Raw genomic sequence first — 17169 nt, forward strand, 5'->3', positions numbered from 1 at the left:
ACTTCCATGGCCATAGTGAAGGCCAGAGGTGAAATTGTACAGCCTGCCATTATGCCTACTTCCAAGCGCTGCCATGTTGTTGTGAAGTCAGGTGTTGTGAAACACAATTGCAGGTCTTGGAAATAGGCCTTTACCAGTGTAGGGATGGGTTCTGGTACGTGGAAAATGTTGAAGGAATCCCAGAGGAGTTCATGGGGAACTGACCCAAAGGCATTGGCCAGGTCGAGAAAGATGACATAGAGGTCTCTCTTGTCCTTCTTAGCTGTTTGGATCTGGTGCCAAATCATACTAGTATGTTCCAGGCAACCAGGAGAGACATATTGTTTAATTTGATAATAAATCAGTTTTGTTTAGTTACTTTTTCCTCAACTTGTTTCTATAACTTTCTAGTAAGTCAAGTTAGCTTGCACCGCAGAGCAGCTAGCTATCTAGCTAAAAGCTAGGCTATGCTGAAGATACTGTAGCTAATGACAAATAATTATAATTTTAAAAAAGGTCATTACCAACACAATAAACTTAAACAGGAGGCAACATTCAAATCAAATCAAATTTTATTGGTCACATCCACGTGATTAGGATATGTTATTGCTGGTGTGGCGAAATGCTTGTGCTTCTAGCTCCGACAGTGCAGTAATATCTAACAAGTAATATCTAACAAATTACACAACATACACCCAGTACAGTAGGAATGAATTAAGACTATATACATATTGACGAGCGATGTCAGAGCGGAACGAACTAAGATACCATAGAATAGTATAGAAAACGGTATATACATATGAGATGAGTAATGCCAGATATGTAAACATTATTAAAGTGACTAGTGTTCCATTCCTTAAAGTGGCCAGTTATTCCTATTCTATGTTTATAGACAGCAGCCTCTAATGTGCTAGTTAGTGATGGCTGTTTAACAGGCTGATGGCATTGAGAGCTGTTTTTCAGTCTCTCAGTCATATAATATAATATAATTGGCTTAAATACAAACGTGTATTATTTAAACCCCTAGAGTTGATGTTAGCATAATAAAAAATTCCAGATCAAATTCTGTCTCTTTAAGCTAGAGACATGTTTTTTTGCATTAGCTGGCTTGTACGTCGGAAGGTGGCCAAACTACAGTGAAAATGGCGGCGGGAGAAATGGCAGCAGTTTTATGGGTGTGTTGTTTTTCGCGTTATTTGTAACTTATTTTGTACAGAATGTTTCTGCAGCTGTATCTTACGGCAAAAAAAGAGCTTCAGGATATCAGGAGAGTGATCACTCACCTCGGATTAGAAAAACATTTTATCTTCAACAAGTAAGATGCACAAGACTTTCTCCAAACACCCGACAGGGCCGACATCCCCGTTACTTGCAAGAGGAAGCGACACAGGTACAGAGGACAAAGAGCCGGATGCCTGCTCAGGACCCGGAAAAGGCGAGTGGGAGGTACGATCACAAATATCCTACCAACGGGACATCAAAAACTGTGATATCCTATGTGTCATGGAATCGTGGCTGAATGACAACATGGATATTCAGCTAGCGGGATACAAGCTGCACCGGCAAGAAAGAACAGCACGAAATCTAAGGAAGTATCTAGATTTTGCTCGCCTGAAGTAGAGTATATTGTGATAAATTGCAGGCCACACTACTTGCCTAGAGAGTTTTCAGCTATACTTTTAGTGGCTGTTTATTTACCACCACAGACAGATGCTGGCATTGGGATGTCCCTTGAACAAACCAGGAACAAGGCAAAACCTGCAGGGACCATGACTGTTTAATTTGAATCATGTCAATTATGCCTTTTAAGATAAAATATCTCAATTGCATTTGACACCTGGGTTTTCACATGTGCTCAAATGTTGTCATGTGTAGGTTCGTGTTATCACGTCTTGCACATGTTATCACATTAACTTCACATAAAATCATATGTGATCACGTGAAATTCATGTGTTTTTCCGTGAGGGGAGTCGAAATATAGTATAAGTTTCTCCTCCCTCAGGGTGAAAGTGAAAACATATTTTCTTTTAGACTCAATAAAGGAAACTAATGTTCATAATAAAATTTGGCATTGATAATCTGAGATGCAGCGCGAGAGAGAGAGTGGGTGTGATGAATGTAACCTGAATGTTGTTATCGGTATGATATTACAGTAAGAACCATCACGTATTAGAGTAACAACCAGTGTATTACAGTAAGAACCAGTGTATTACAGTAAGAACCTGCTTTTATTACAGTAAGAACCAGAGTGTATTACAGTAATGTTACGTCCGTTGTTAAATGAAGACCAAGGTGCAGGGTGGTAGCCGTACATTTTCTTTAATTTTAAATGTTCCACTAAAAACAATAAACAACTCAACAAACGTAAAGCTATGAATGCAACACAAAAAGACAAGATCCCACAACAGAAGGTGGGAAAAAGGGCTGTCTAAGTATGTTTACATTTACATTACATTTAAGTCATTTAGCAGACGCTCTTATCCAGAGCGACTTACAAATTGGTGCATTCACATTATGACATCGAGTGGAACAGCCACTTTACAATAGTGCATCTAAATCTTTTAAGGGGGGGGGGGGTGAGAAGGATTACTTTATCCTATCCTAGGTATTCCTTAAAGAGGTGGGGTTTCAGGTGTCTCCGGAAGGTGGTGATTGACTCCGCTGTCCTGGCGTCGTGAGGGAGTTTGTTCCACCATTGGGGGGCCAGAGCAGCGAACAGTTTTGACTGGGCTGAGCGGGAACTGTACTTCCTCAGTGGTAGGGAGGCGAGCAGGCCAGAGGTGGATGAACGCAGTGCCCTTGTTTGGGTGTAGGGCCTGATCAGAGCCTGGAGGTACTGAGGTGCCGTTCCCCTCACAGCTCCGTAGGCAAGCACCATGGTCTTGTAGCGGATGCGAGCTTCAACTGGAAGCCAGTGGAGAGAGCGGAGGAGCGGGGTGACGTGAGAGAACTTGGGAAGGTTGAACACCAGACGGGCTGCGGCGTTCTGGATGAGTTGTAGGGGTTTAATGGCACAGGCAGGGAGCCCAGCCAACAGCGAGTTGCAGTAATCCAGACGGGAGATGACAAGTGCCTGGATTAGGACCTGCGCCGCTTCCTGTGTGAGGCAGGGTCGTACTCTGCGGATGTTGTAGAGCATGAACCTACAGGAACGGGCCACCGCCTTGATGTTAGTTGAGAACGAAAGGGTGTTGTCCAGGATCACGCCAAGGTTCTTAGCGCTCTGGGAGGAGGACACAATGGAGTTGTCAACCGTGATGGCGAGATCATGGAACGGGCAGTCCTTCCCCGGGAGGAAGAGCAGCTCCGTCTTGCCGAGGTTCAGCTTGAGGTGGTGATCCGTCATCCACACTGATATGTCTGCCAGACATGCAGAGATGCGATTCGCCACCTGGTCATCAGAAGGGGGAAAGGAGAAGATTAATTGTGTGTCGTCTGCATAGCAATGATAGGAGAGACCATGTGAGGTTATGACAGAGCCAAGTGACTTGGTGTATAGCGAGAATAGGAGAGGGCCTAGAACAGAGCCCTGGGGGACACCAGTGGTGAGAGCGCGTGGTGAGGAGACAGATTCTCGCCACGCCACCTGGTAGGAGCGACCTGTCAGGTAGGACGCAATCCAAGCGTGGGCCGTGCCGGAGATGCCCAACTCGGAGAGGGTGGAGAGGAGGATCTGATGGTTCACAGTATCGAAGGCAGCCGATAGGTCTAGAAGAATGAGAGCAGAGGTGAGAGAGTTAGCTTTAGCAGTGCGGAGCGCCTCCGTGATACAGAGAAGAGCAGTCTCAGTTGAATGACTAGTCTTGAAACCTGACTGATTATGTTCCCCAATCAGAGACAACGATAGACAGCTGCCTCTGATTGGGAACCATACAAAGAAATATAAACATAGATTTCCCACCCTAGTCACACCCTGACCTACCAAACAGAGAATTTAAAGGATCTCTAAGGTCAGGGTGTGACAAGTAAGAACCAGAGTTGAAGGTAATTGTAAGTGCACAACCTGAAAAATAACTGATAATGTTGTCCTTGTAAATAAAGATAATACTTTTTTCTACTTTTACAGTATATAGGATACCAAAAGTGCTTGAGGACCGTAGTTGCCCATCTGCGTTATAAACTAGGAAACATATTTCCCTAACCTGTGCTTCTGCCTCTATCCCCATGCAGCGGCCAAGTCCAACAGTGACTTCTACAACAAACCGCGTCTGATGATGGAGCTGCCGTCCAAAGGAGGCCTCCCCCTCCAACACATGAACCATATGCGACCTCTGAACCCCATGACCAACAACGCTATGTCCCACAACCTAATGAATAACCCCACCATGACCCACAATCCAATGAACAACCCCATGGCCCACAACAATCCCATGGCCTACAATAACCCCATGGCCCACAACAACCCCATGGCCCACAATAACCCCATGGCCCACAATAACCCCATGGCCCACAACAACCCCATGGCCCACAACAACCCCATGGCCCACAACAACCCCATGGCCCACAACAACCCCATGGCCCACATCAACCCCATGCCCCACATCAACACCATGCCCCACATCAACCCTATGGTCCACAACAACCCTATGGCCCACAACAACCCCATGCCCCACAACAGCTCCAGGCCCCACAACAACCCCATGCCCCACATCAAGCCCATGTCCCACACCAAACCCATGTCCCACAACAAAACTATGTCCCACATCAAGCCGATGTCCCACATCAACCCCATGGCCCACAACAACCCCATGGCGCACAACAACCCCATGGCCCACAATAACCCCATGGCCCACAACAACTCCATGGCCCACAACAACCCCATGACCCACAACAACTCCATGGCCCACAACAACCCCATGACCCACAACAACTCCATGGCCCACAACAACCCCATGACCCACAACAACCCCATGACCCACAACAACCCCATGGCCCACAACAACCCCATGGCGCACAACAACCCCATGGTCCACAACAACCCTTTGAGTCCCATCAGCACCCTGGGTTCCCTGGGCCCCAAGCCAGTGGCCACCTACATCACAGAGATGCCCAGCAGTTTGCCCATCCTATCCAGCACCTACCAGGGCTCCACCATCCTGACCACACCCAAGCAGAACGGACAGAAGCCCCAAAGACTCAGCAACAGTGGTGACAGGCTCAGTAATAAAGGTCCAGGAACCATGACCATGTCCAGCATGACTAGAACAGGGACTTTCCCGGGGCCTCACCACCACACCGGGACGGTTCCTGGTCCTCACCACCAACAACACCACCAATATCAGCAGCAACAACACCACTCACTGGCCTACAGCTCCCACACCATCGCAGCCCCCAGGGGGATGGGGGGAGGAATGGGGCCGAAGGGCTGGGACGGGACTGAAACGATGGGTAGGAGGAAGGGTTATGGCTCCAAGAGGCCCCAGTGCACGGTGGAGCAGACCAACGAGCTGCACAGTCAGTCCCGCTCCCAGAGCCACAGTCAGCACTTCCTGCCCACTCAGCCTTACTTTGTGACCAACAGTAAGACGGAGGTGACTGTGTGAGAGAGTGGGAGAGGGGGACGATAGTCTCCAAAGCAGAGTCACCTATTCGGCAGAGCGGGAGAGGACAGAGATGGTGGTGTGTAAGGCCCTGGTTGTGGTGTGTCCTGGTAGTGGGGGCCAGAACAGAGCACCCTGGTGGTGTGGCAGTGTGCTTGCATTTGTCGTCCAGTATGAGTGGATCCCTGCACAAGTGACTGTCCGTCAATCCTACACAGACCCTCAGTCAGGAGAGGGGGGCGGGATGGTATATCCATGACAACGTCCAACAGAAGTATCAAATTCATTGTGTGTGTTATAATATCTCCTGTGTAATGGTAACATAATCAACCAATGACAGTGAAACGTGAATACAGCAACAGCAAAAGAAAGCATGAGATTGCCATGGATTGCGTTACCAAATCTGACAAGCAATATGAGATCTATGGACACTGCAATGGCTGGGGCTAAAACATTGAGCAGGGAAATATCAAACTGTGGGGAAGGAAAGGACATTCATTAAGGCTCTCTCCTACAAAGCCATTTAATTGGTCACAGTTTTAGGGCTATGGATTATGGGCTTTGGACTACGAACATTATGGAATTTCTTCTGCTCTTGTAACCTTGAAACTCACTCGGTCGTCAACACATTCTGGAGATTATTGTCCTGTATATTTGAAGAACAGTACTTGATCACTGCTGGCCCGAAGGCAAGGAGGCAAAAGCATCATCTGGAGGATAGTACTGTACTCCTGAAAAACGCATCCGTCCTAATGCTGTTCACACAGAGAATCTGTGATCCAATATTTAAAAATGTGACTACAGACCATGGCCAGTTGTAGTGATACAGCCATCTTTTTACATGTCCCTTTTTCTCTCTCTTTCATTCTATCTATCCCTCTTAGAAAAGACAAACTTCAGGTAAAGAAAATGTAAAGAGAGAGCTAAATGTGGTTCTGAATCATTTCTGTTCTACGGTGTTTGGCGAGGCCCTGAAGTGTCATCCCTCATGTGTATTATTGCTACAGAATATTGTGATTAATACAATGTGCCAAAAACATTTATTTCTTTTTGTATTTTTGTATGACTGTGTCCTCTTGAACTTTGGCGACCACTTCACGCTGGTGTTTGTGGAAAATACTGTTGCTAGGGCATCCAAATATGAAATGGTCTAAAAGTAGAAGACAAGACATCTTCAAGCAAATTGAACAGTAAAATGTATACAACCTGAATGTATAGTCAGTCTGCAGCCTATAGAAAGCACTCTGTACTGGTTGTAAACATCCCGGTAGTTGGTTTTCTTTTTCATGTCCTCCTTTTTGCTCAGCTCGTGGTTCCACTGTGAAAGACAGGATAAAAAAACAGGTAAATGTTTTCAGGATGTGCATTATCACAACACTCCGTTGAATTGATCCAGCCATGCAGAAATGTGAACCCCATACTGTCATCCTTAAAGTTTACACTGGTCTCATGGCAGCAGGGAGACAGGCAGATAGGGAGGCAGGGAGGCAGGCAGGTAGTCAGGCAAGCATGGAGACAGGCAGGCAGGGAGGCAGTTAGGTGGACAGAAAGGCTGGAAGGCAAGCAGGTGGGCAGGCAGGGATGCAGGTAGGCAGAGAAAGCAGGCATGGATGCAAGTAGGCAAAGAAACCAGGCAGAAAAAGTAGAACATACAGTGAGCTCCAAAAGTATTGGGACAGTGACACAATTGTTGTTGTTTTGGCTCTGCACTTAGGATTTGAAGTGATACAATGACTATGAGGTTAAAGTGCAGACTGTCAGCTTTAATTTGAGGGTATTTTCAGGTGAACCGTTTAGAAATTACAGCACTTTTTGTACATAGTCCCCGCATTTTAGGGAACCAAGAGTATTGTGCCAAATGTACTTATATGTGCACTATATACAGTGTTTTTGGAAATATTTTCCTCATCAATCTACACCAATACCCCATAATGACAAAAAAAACAGGTTTATAGAAATGTTAGAAATACTTTACATAAGTATTCAGACTCTATTCTCAGTACTTTGTTGAAGCACCTTTGGCAGTGGTTACAGCCTTGAGACTTCTTGGGTATGACGCTACAAGCTTGGCACACCTGTATTTGGGGAGTTTCTCTCATTCTTCTCTGCAGATCCTCTCAAGCTCTGTCAGGTTGGATGGGGAGGGTTGCTGCACAGCTATTTTCAGCTCTCCAGAGATGTTCGATCAGGTTCAAGTTCAGAGACTTGTCCTGAAGCCACTGTCACATTGTCTTGGCTGTGTGCTTAGGGTCATTGTCCTGTTGGAAGGTGAACCTTCGCCCCAGTCTTAAGTCCTGAGCGTTCTGGAGCAGGCTTTCATCAAGGATCTCTCAGTACTTTGCTCCATTCATCTTTCCCTCGATCCTGACTAGTCTCCCAGCCCTACCGCTGAAAACCTTCCCCACAGCATGATGCTGCCACCACCATGCTTCACCTTGGTGCCATGTTTCCTCCAGACGTGATTCATTCAGGCCAAAGAGTTCAATCTTTGTTTCATCAGACCAGAGAATCTTGTTTCTCATGGTCTGAGAATCCTTTAGGTGCCTTTTGGAAAACTCCAAGCAGGCTGTCATGCATATTTTACTGGCCACTCCACCATAAAGGCCTGATTGGTGGAGTGCTGCAGAGATGGTTGTCATTCTGGAAGGATCTCCCATCTCCACAGAGGAACTCTAAAGCTCATTGGGTTCTTGGTCACCTCCCTGACCAAGGCCCTTCTCCCGGTGATTGCTCAGTTTGGCCGGCGGCCAGCTCTAGGAAGAGTCTTGGTGGTTCCAAACTTCTTCCATTTAAGAATGATGGAGGGCACTGTATTCTTGGGGACCTTCAGTGCTGCAGACATTTTTTGGTACCCTTCCCCAGATCTGTGCCTCGACACAATCCTCTGAGCTCTACGGACAATTATTTCGACCTCAAGGCTTGGTTTTTGCTGTGACATGCACTGTCAACTGTGGGAACTTTTATAGATAGTTGTGTACCTTTCCAAATCATGTCCAGTCAATTGAATTTACCACAGGTGGACTCCAATCAAGTTGTAAGAACATGTCAAGGATGATCAATGGAAACAGGATGCACTTGAGCTCAGTTTTTAGTCTCATAGCAAAGGGTCTGAAATCTTATGTAAATAAGGTATTTCATTATTTTTATTTTTATATAAATTAGCAAAACTATCTAAAAACCTGTTTACGCTTTGTCATTATGGGATATTGTGTGTAGATTGCTGAGGAGTTTTGTTTTATTTAATGCATTTCGAAAAAGGCTGTAATGTAGTGTGGAAAAAGTCAAGGGGTCTGAATACTTTCTGAAGGCACTGTATACATAAAAAAGTATGTGGACACCCATTAAAATGAGTGGATTTGGCTATTTTAGCCACACCCGTTGCTGGCAGGTGTATAAAATCGAGTACACCGCCATGCAATCTCCATAGACAAACATTGGCAGTAGAATGGCCTTACTGAAGAGCTCAGTGACTTTCAACGTGGCACCGTCATTGGATGGCACCATTCCAACAAGTCAGTTCATCAAATTTCTGCCCTGCTATCAGCCGATGTCACAAAGTGCTATATAGAAACCCAGCCTAAAACCCCAAACAGCAAGCAATGTAGATGTAGAAGCACGTTGGCTAGGAAAAACTCCCTAGAAAGGCCGGAACATAGGACGAAACCTAGAGAGGAACCAGGCTCTGAGGGGTGGCCAGTTCTCTTCTGGCGGTGCCGGGTGGAGAATATAACAGTACATTGCCAAGATGTTCAAACGTTCATAGATGACCAGCAGGGTCAAATAATAATAATCACAGTGGTTGTAGAGGGTGCAACAGGTCAGTACACTACCTGTAAAGTGATCGGCCTCTGAAAGCAATTTCAGCACAAGAAATGTTTGTCAGGGGGCTTCATGAAAGGGGTTTCGTTTCCATGGCTGAGTAGCTGCACACAAGCCTAAGATCACCATGCGCAATGCCAAGCGTCGGACTCTGGAGTGATGAATCACGCTTCACCCTCTGGCAGTCCGACGGACGAATCTGGGTTTGGCAGATGCCAGGAGAACATTAACTGCCCCAATGCATAGTTCCAACTGCAAAGTTTGGTGGAAGAGGAATAATGGTCTGGGGTTGTTTTTCATGGTTCGGACTAGGCCCCTTAGCTCCAGTGAAGGGAAATCGTAACGCTACAGCATACAATGACATTCTAAACGATTCTGTACTTCCAACTTTGTGGCAACAAAGACCCTTTCCTGTTTCAATGCCCCTGTGCACAAAGAGATGTCCATACAGAAATGGTTTGTCAAGTTTGTTGTGGAAGAAATTGACTGGCCTGCACAGAGCCCTGACCTCAACCCCATCAAACACCTTTGGGATGAATTGGAGAGCTGACTGCTAGCCCGGCCAAGTCGCCCAACATCAGTGCCCGACCTCACTTATGCTCTTGTGGCTGAATGGAACCAAGTCCCAGCAGCAACGTTCCATCTAATGGAAAGCCTTCGCAGAAGAGTGGAGGCTGTTATAGCAGCAAAGGGGGGACCAACTCCCCCCTTAGTAATGCCCATGATTTTGGAATGAGATGTTCAACGAGCAGGTGTCCACATACGTTTGGTCATGTAGTGCATATTGAAGTAGTAAAAATTATATTTTTTAACGCATGCAATGACCACAGCAAGGATGTGACTCTATTTGTGCATCTGTAACTTTATCACTCATCATTATTTATGATTCTTTCAGGGTTATCTGTAATCATGGTAGCATCCACATTAATATAGAAGTGTTTAGAAACATATTATTTTCTTGTTTACAATAAAACTGACTCCAAAATGACACAATACGTTATTTACCATTAATTTATAGTTTGTCACGAATGTAGTCACAAGCTTGATGTACTCATTGTGTGCTATGAATATGGGACCAAATGCTTAATTTGGTACTATTTTAATACACATAAGTAGATTTGGCTCTATACTTTTAGTCCCCTAAAATGGGGGGACTATGTACAAAAGTGCTGTAATTTCTAAACAATTTAAAAAATGTCCTAAAATTAAAGTTGACAGTGTGCACTTTAACCTCATAGTCATTGCATCATTTCAAATCCAAAGTGCTGAAGTACAGAGTCAAAACAACAACATGTGTCATTGTCCCAATACTTTTGGAGCTCATTGTATGTTGTCTGAGCTGCATTCTACACTCAACATAACCTAATAGAGAAGAGTCATCCTTCCTGACTCCCCAGCATCAATTTTTATTAGTCGTTTGTACGGGATACACATGGTATACCAAATGCTTACTGGCAGGTTCCTTCTGGACAATGCAACAATAATAAGAAATATTAAAAGATAAGAATACGAACATAATGTAAATGGCTCAGTAAAATACAATAAACATGTTATTATAAGTATAATACAGGAAGGCAGAATATATAATCCAACATTATATATATTATTATGATTTACTGGGTAATCTTCACTACCCTCTGGAAGGCCTTGAGGTCGTGGACGGAGCAATTCCCGTACCAGGCCGTGATGCAACCAGTCAGGATGCTCTCGATGGTGCAGCAGTAGTCAGCTACCTTAGGAAGTAGAGACGCTGTTGCGCCCTCTTGTCAAGAGTGGTCCATGTTGGTGAATAGCAAACACAATAGACAGCATTATACAAAACAGTAGATATGGAACCCCATACATGTCAAGTCCTCGGTGATGTGGACGCAGAGGAACTTAAAACTGCTGACTCTCTACTGCAGTTGGCTTGATGTGGATCGGGGCATTTTCCCTCCTCTGCTTCCTGAAGTCAACAATCAACTCCTTTGTTTTGCTGACGTTGAAGGAGAGGTTGTTCACAATGCCAGTCTACTTACCTCTTCCCTGTAGGCTGACTCATCATTGTTGGTTATCAGGCCTACAATCGTGGTGTCGTCAGCAAACCTGATGATGGAGTTGGTGTTGTGCAAAGCCACGCAATTGTGGGTGAACAGGGAGTGCAGCAGAGGGCTGTGGACACACCCATGGCGGACCCCGGAGTTTTAGAAATAGAATGCTGAACTGTAGTTAATGAGAGGGCAGGTAGACAAGAGCACAGTTAGATGAGAGAACAGTTGGAGCACAGTGAGATGAGAGCACAGTTAGACAAAAGCGCAGTTAGATGAGAGCACAGTTAAACAAAAGCACAGTTACATGAGAGCACAGTTAGAGCACAGTTAGAGCAAAGTTAGATGAGAGCACAGTTGGACGAGAGCACAGTCAGCGGGCCTCACTCTGATGTAGCAGTCATGCTGCTCCTAGAGTGAGAGGGCAGGAGATACTGGACTGCTAATAGTGTAGTATACTACTACTACTACTACTACTGCTGCTGCTGCGACTGCTACTGCTCCTGCTGCTACTGCTGCTGCTGCTACTGCTACTGCTACTACTACTACTGCTACTGCTGCTACTGCTGCTGCTGCGACTGCTACTGCTACTGCTCCTGCTGCTACTGCTGCTGCTGCTACTGCTACTGCTACTGCTACTGCTACTGCTACTGCTACTGCTCCTGCTGCTGCTGCTGCGACTTTGTCAATGATTGCTTTCTCAGGATTGTCATTATAGTAGAGAGAGCCAGAGTGTCCTTACTCCACAACTCCATTCCACACTAGCATACCATTTTTCAATCCATGGTTATACCTATACATTCCCTCATTCTTAGTTTGTCACGCCTTGGTCTTAGTATTTTGTGTTTTCGTTATATATTTGGTCAGGCCAGGGTGTGACATGGGTTATTGTGGTGTGTTTTTTGTCTTGGGGTTTTGTGGGGTGTCGACGTAGTCTATGGCTGCCTGAGGCGGTTCTCAATCAGAGTCAGGTGATTCTCGTTGTCTCTGATTGGGAACCATATTTAGGCAGCCATATTCTGTGAGTGTTTTCGTGGGTGATTGTTCCTGTCGCTGTGTTAGTTTGCACCAGAATAGGCTCAGTCACTTTGGTTTTTCTTTTTTCCTTGTTTTGGACGAGAAGAGAACGAGTGCCATTCTCCTTGCGGAGATGGTGCTAAATCCATCAACACGGTCGGTCCCTGGGATTGGGCTGGCCAACACGATTCGGCTTGCTTGGAAGGAAAAGGAGTTGGAGCCTTTAGGACGGGAAACTTTTGGAAGGATAATATTGATGGGGATTCTAAAGCTGACGGTGAAGGACGTGTTTTGTTTCCAAGGCAACTCGTTGGAGGGAGCATATGACGTGGCACTATATACAGAGGAGAAACACGATGATATCCTGAGAAGGGCAAGAGCAGTGGGAGGTGAGAGGCCGATGAGCCACTACGAAATAACAAGCCTGGCGAAGAACAACTTTAGGGTTGTAACTGTCAACATTTACAACCCTTACGTTAAGGACGAAGAGGTGAGGGCTTTTCTGGGGAGATACATGGATAACGTCTCCTCAGCAAGGCACCTCAAAGACTCCCTTGGGTTTTGGAATGGGAGGAGAGGCTTCCAGGCCCTCCTCAGAGAGGACCCAAAGGGACATGGTGGCTACCTCCATCCTCCTGCTATGTTCTCCCTAGGGGCTGACAGGGGGACGTTGTTTTATGCACGTCAGCCCCCATTTTGCAGGCGCTGTATGGCCTACGGACACATATTCGCCTCGTGCAGCACAAGAAAATGCAGATTTTGTGGATCTGAGGAACACGAGGCGAGGGATTGTGACAAGCCTAAGGCGTGCCACGAGTGTGGCTCGTCAGCACACCTGTGGCGGGGGTGCCCGGCTCGTCAGAGGTCATATGCGTCTGCGGCTGGGGGGGGAGCAGGAGCGGGGGATGGGGGAAGAAGAAGAGGGGAAGGAAGCACACCTCATGACCAGAGTACAGGTGCAGAGGGGAAGGCCGCAAGGAAGGAGGAGGAGCAAGAAGCGGTGGATGGAAGAGAGAAGGAAACGGAAGGCACGGGAGTAGGAGAACCAGGAAAAGCGGCGGAAGAAGGCAACCGAGTGGAGGAGCATGAGAGAGAAGAAAGCGAGGGAGGAGTGTTGGAGAAGGAGACGGTGGAAGAGCAAGTGGACTGGGGGGAAAGTGCCCTGGTGGAAGAGATGAGCGGTATGGTGGAGGAGCTGGCAGGGGGAGGGTGGTATCTCTCCACTGCCGCCATCACCAAAGAAGAGAATGAAGAGGAGGGTGCGATTGGCTGACAGTGAGAGGGAGGGGATGGCCTAGAGAGTGATGGGGGTGGGAGAAACCTCTGGGTTGCTGCTGGTTTCCCCAGGCCCTCAACTTCTGTTGGGTGGGGACACACCTAACAAGACTCAGGACTGGGTACTGGAGGAGGTGGGGAGTTTTTTGTTTGGGGACTCAGCCTCCCCGATTTATTTCCAAACCAGCTGCAGCACTGGGGAGGGGGAGGAGTGTGGGGGTAGACCCAGGGTGCAGGGCACCCCGGAGCCAAACACTATTCCTGCATCCTGGGTTGGGGAGATGGAGGAAGAGGGGGGGATGTCGGGAGTACGGATGGTGTTCTCACCGGTAGATATGGAGCAGGGGAGCATCGGGTGAGTCTCCGTTTTTTTCTTTTTTTTCTGTCTGGGTTTAGAATTTGAGTGTATTACATGTTTTTTCATTTTATTTTTTCATGGGGTCTAATTTCACTTTTGTTAGTTTAAATGTAAGGGTTTTAAGGGATTTTGTTAAGAGGAGGGCGGTTTTTAGTTATTTGGAGGGTGTGGGGTTTGATTTTTGTTTTTTACAGGAGGTTCAAATGAGGGATGGAGGGGATGTTAGTAGGTTTAAGAGGGAGTGGGACAAGGGGGAGTCGGTTTGGGGTATTGGGGGGGTGCACTCATCGGGGGTAGGGATTTTGTGTGGGCACAGGGAGGTAAAAGTGGAGGATTCTTTTGTGGTAATGCAGGGGAGGGTTATAGGGGTGGATGTCACAATAAGGGATTGTAAATTTAGATTAGTGGTGGTGTATGGGCCACAGGTGGTGGCAGACAGGAAGGAGATGGTTGACTGTCTGACGCCCCTGTGTGTCACAAATAGGAAATTAGTGATAGGGGGGGATTTTAATACAGATTTAGGAATAGGGGGGGATAGCAGTGCAGGCGCCATTGCCGGGCTCATGGCTTGCCATGGTCTGGTAGATGGTGGTCTGCACACTACTCCGAAAATGGCTGGTCCTACATGACGCAACTCCAGGGGGGTTGAGCGGAGGCTCGACTATATTTTTGTACCCAGGTCTTTGGGTAAGTTGCCTGGGCGGCTGTTGCCTGTTTTCTTTTCGGATCACGACGGGGTGCTCCTGCAGGTGGGGGCGCCAGACTGCCTCTTTGGTAGGGGGTACTGGAAGTTAGATCGGGATGTGCTGGAGGAGCAGGCTTTTGTTGACAGGTTTTATGGTTTCTTTTGGAGGCTTGAAGGCCTCCGGTCCATGTGCGAGGGGGTGTTAGAGTGGTGGGAATTAGTTAAGGTGAGGATTAGGGCTTTTATAATAGGATATTGCAAGAGGAAAAAAAGGAAGGAGAAGAGGGAGGTGGATCGTATCCAAAGGTTAATTGAACTCGAGTACGAGGCAGGCAACCTCGGCGGGTCGTTCGACTGGGAGAGATCCGCAACCCTAAAGGCGCAGCTCAGGGAGTTGCAGGAGCGGAAGGCTCGAGCTTTCCTGGAGCGTGCACATGGTGGCTTTCTAGAACATAATGAGACTTGTTCTGCTGTGTTCTTTAAGTCGGCTAGGGCCAGACAGAGTAGGAAGGTAATGCATGGCGTTAGGGAAGAAAATGGTAGTATAGTTAGAGAACCAGAGGATATGGTCAGGGTGACAACTGATCATTTCCAAGGTTTATTTAAGGAAAGGGAAATAGATGTAGAGCAGGGAAATGTGTTTTTAGAACACTTGTCCAGGCGGTTGCCGGAGGACATTAGAGAAGTGATGGAGGCCCAGATTTCACTAGAAGAGGTTGAGAGCGCTCTTAGGAGGATGGGAAAAGGGAAGGTGCCTGGGATGGATGGGCTGCCGGCTGAGTTTTATCTCAAGTTTTGGGCCAGTGGTCCTCGAAGTCTTGAAGGCCATCCTTGAGACGGGGGTCCTGGGGGGATCAATGGCTGTTGGTGTGCTGTCACTTTTATATAAGAAGGGGGAAGTAACAGACTGTGGCAACTGGCGGCCGTTGACCATGCTGTGTGTAGATTACAAGCTACTTGCAAAGGTTTTAGCAGACCGGTTGCGCACAGCCCTTCCCTACGTCGTCCATGAGGATCAGACGTGCGGGGTAGAGGGCCGCTCTATTAGAAGGAACCTACAGTTAATCAGGGACTCAATCGCTTGGGTTGAGGATAGAGGACTGCCTTTAATGGTAGCAGCACTAGATCAGGCGAAAGCCTTTGATTGAGTGAATAGACCCTTTTTATTCAGAGTGTTAGGTCGATTAGGATTTGCGGAGAAGTTCATAGGATGGATTCGTACATTATATGTCGCAGCGGGGTGCCGAGTTAGTGTAAATAGTCACTTGGGTGATGTTTTTGACCTCTCGTCTGGGGTCAGGCAGGGGTGCCCACTCTCGGCTCTCCTCTTCGTTCTGTACATGGAGCCTCTGGGGGCTGCCATTAGGGCAGACACAGGGGTGGAAGGCTTGTTGATCCCTGGAAGTGGTGGGCTGCGTGTTAAGATGACGCAGTACGCCGACGACACTTCCTTGCTGCTGTGCAAGGACTCGTGCCTGACAAGGTCCCTTGCCATCTTTGGGGATTTCACCCGAGCGTCGGGAGCAGTTCTGAACCATGCAAAGTCTTCCGTCAAGTTTTTCGAAAGATGGCGCCGTAGAACGGATGTGCCTGGGGGGTTATATCTCTGTGAGGGGGCCCTAAGGATTCTCGGGGTCCATTTTGAGACCTCCGGCTCAGCGACGCTAAACTGGAACATGCGTATCGCAGTGGTACAGAGAAAGCTAGCAATGTGGAAGGCTAGGTATTTGTCTTTTATGGGCAAAGTCCTGGTCCTAAAGGTGGATATGTTGCCGTCTCTTTTGTATTTGGCATACATCTACTCATTGCCGGATTGTCTGAGGAGGCCTCTAGTGAGGCTTGTGTTTCAGTTTATGTGGAGTGGCAGGTGCGAGTGGGTTGCCAGGGCACGCATGATCTGTCCCATCGGGGAGGGAGGTAGGGGGGTACCACATTTCCCCCTCAAGCTGGACACAATTTTTGTTTCTTTCTTGTTAACGGAGCTTGCTCAGCCAGTGATACACCCGTCCTGTTACCTCCTGCGGGTGTTCTTCGGAACAGCTGCCGTGGCACTTTGGTCATGCGGCCAAGTGGCTGCCTGCGCACCCTGAGGTTGAAGTTGCCCGAGTAGGTTTAGATCACAGGCACCTGTACGAGGAGGTCAGAAAGGCAGGGAGTCCGGCGCCTGTAGTGGGCATCTCGGAAGTGGTCTGGGAGGGAGTGCAGGCGCGGGGTCTGGACAACAGGCTCAAGGACCTGAATTGGTTGAGCCTCCATAAGTGCTTGCCGGTACGTTCCATCATGTACCGGTATAGTTTGGTGCAATCCCCCACCTGTCCAAGATCCTCTTGTGGCAGGGAGGAGACTGTGCGCCATGTCTTTTGGGACTGTGCCTTTGCTGGAGTAGTATGGGCTAGGGCACGGGTGTTATTAGGTTTGGTAAGGGGGGATTTTGTATTGACGTGGGCCAGGTTAGAGAGAGATGTAGGG

The 17169-nt window shown here is 47.4% G+C and overlaps 1 protein-coding gene across 3 annotated transcripts in view; it reads left to right on the forward strand.

The window, feature by feature from the left end:
* LOC118373706 (protein shisa-9B-like) overlaps positions 1 to 6558 on the forward strand; it is an 88227-nt gene extending 81669 nt beyond the window's left edge. For all 3 annotated transcript variants that reach the window (XM_052472390.1, XM_052472380.1, XM_052472393.1), the window contains one exon: positions 4150 to 6558. In XM_052472390.1, coding sequence (XP_052328350.1) covers positions 4150 to 5522 — 1373 coding nt within the window. In that variant the 3' untranslated portion in view covers positions 5523 to 6558. The remainder of the gene's footprint in view (positions 1 to 4149) is intronic.
* Positions 6559 to 17169: the final 10611 nt, after the last annotated feature.

Source organism: Oncorhynchus keta, chromosome 2 (genome assembly GCF_023373465.1).
Source record: "Oncorhynchus keta strain PuntledgeMale-10-30-2019 chromosome 2, Oket_V2, whole genome shotgun sequence".
NCBI lineage: Eukaryota > Metazoa > Chordata > Actinopteri > Salmoniformes > Salmonidae > Oncorhynchus > Oncorhynchus keta.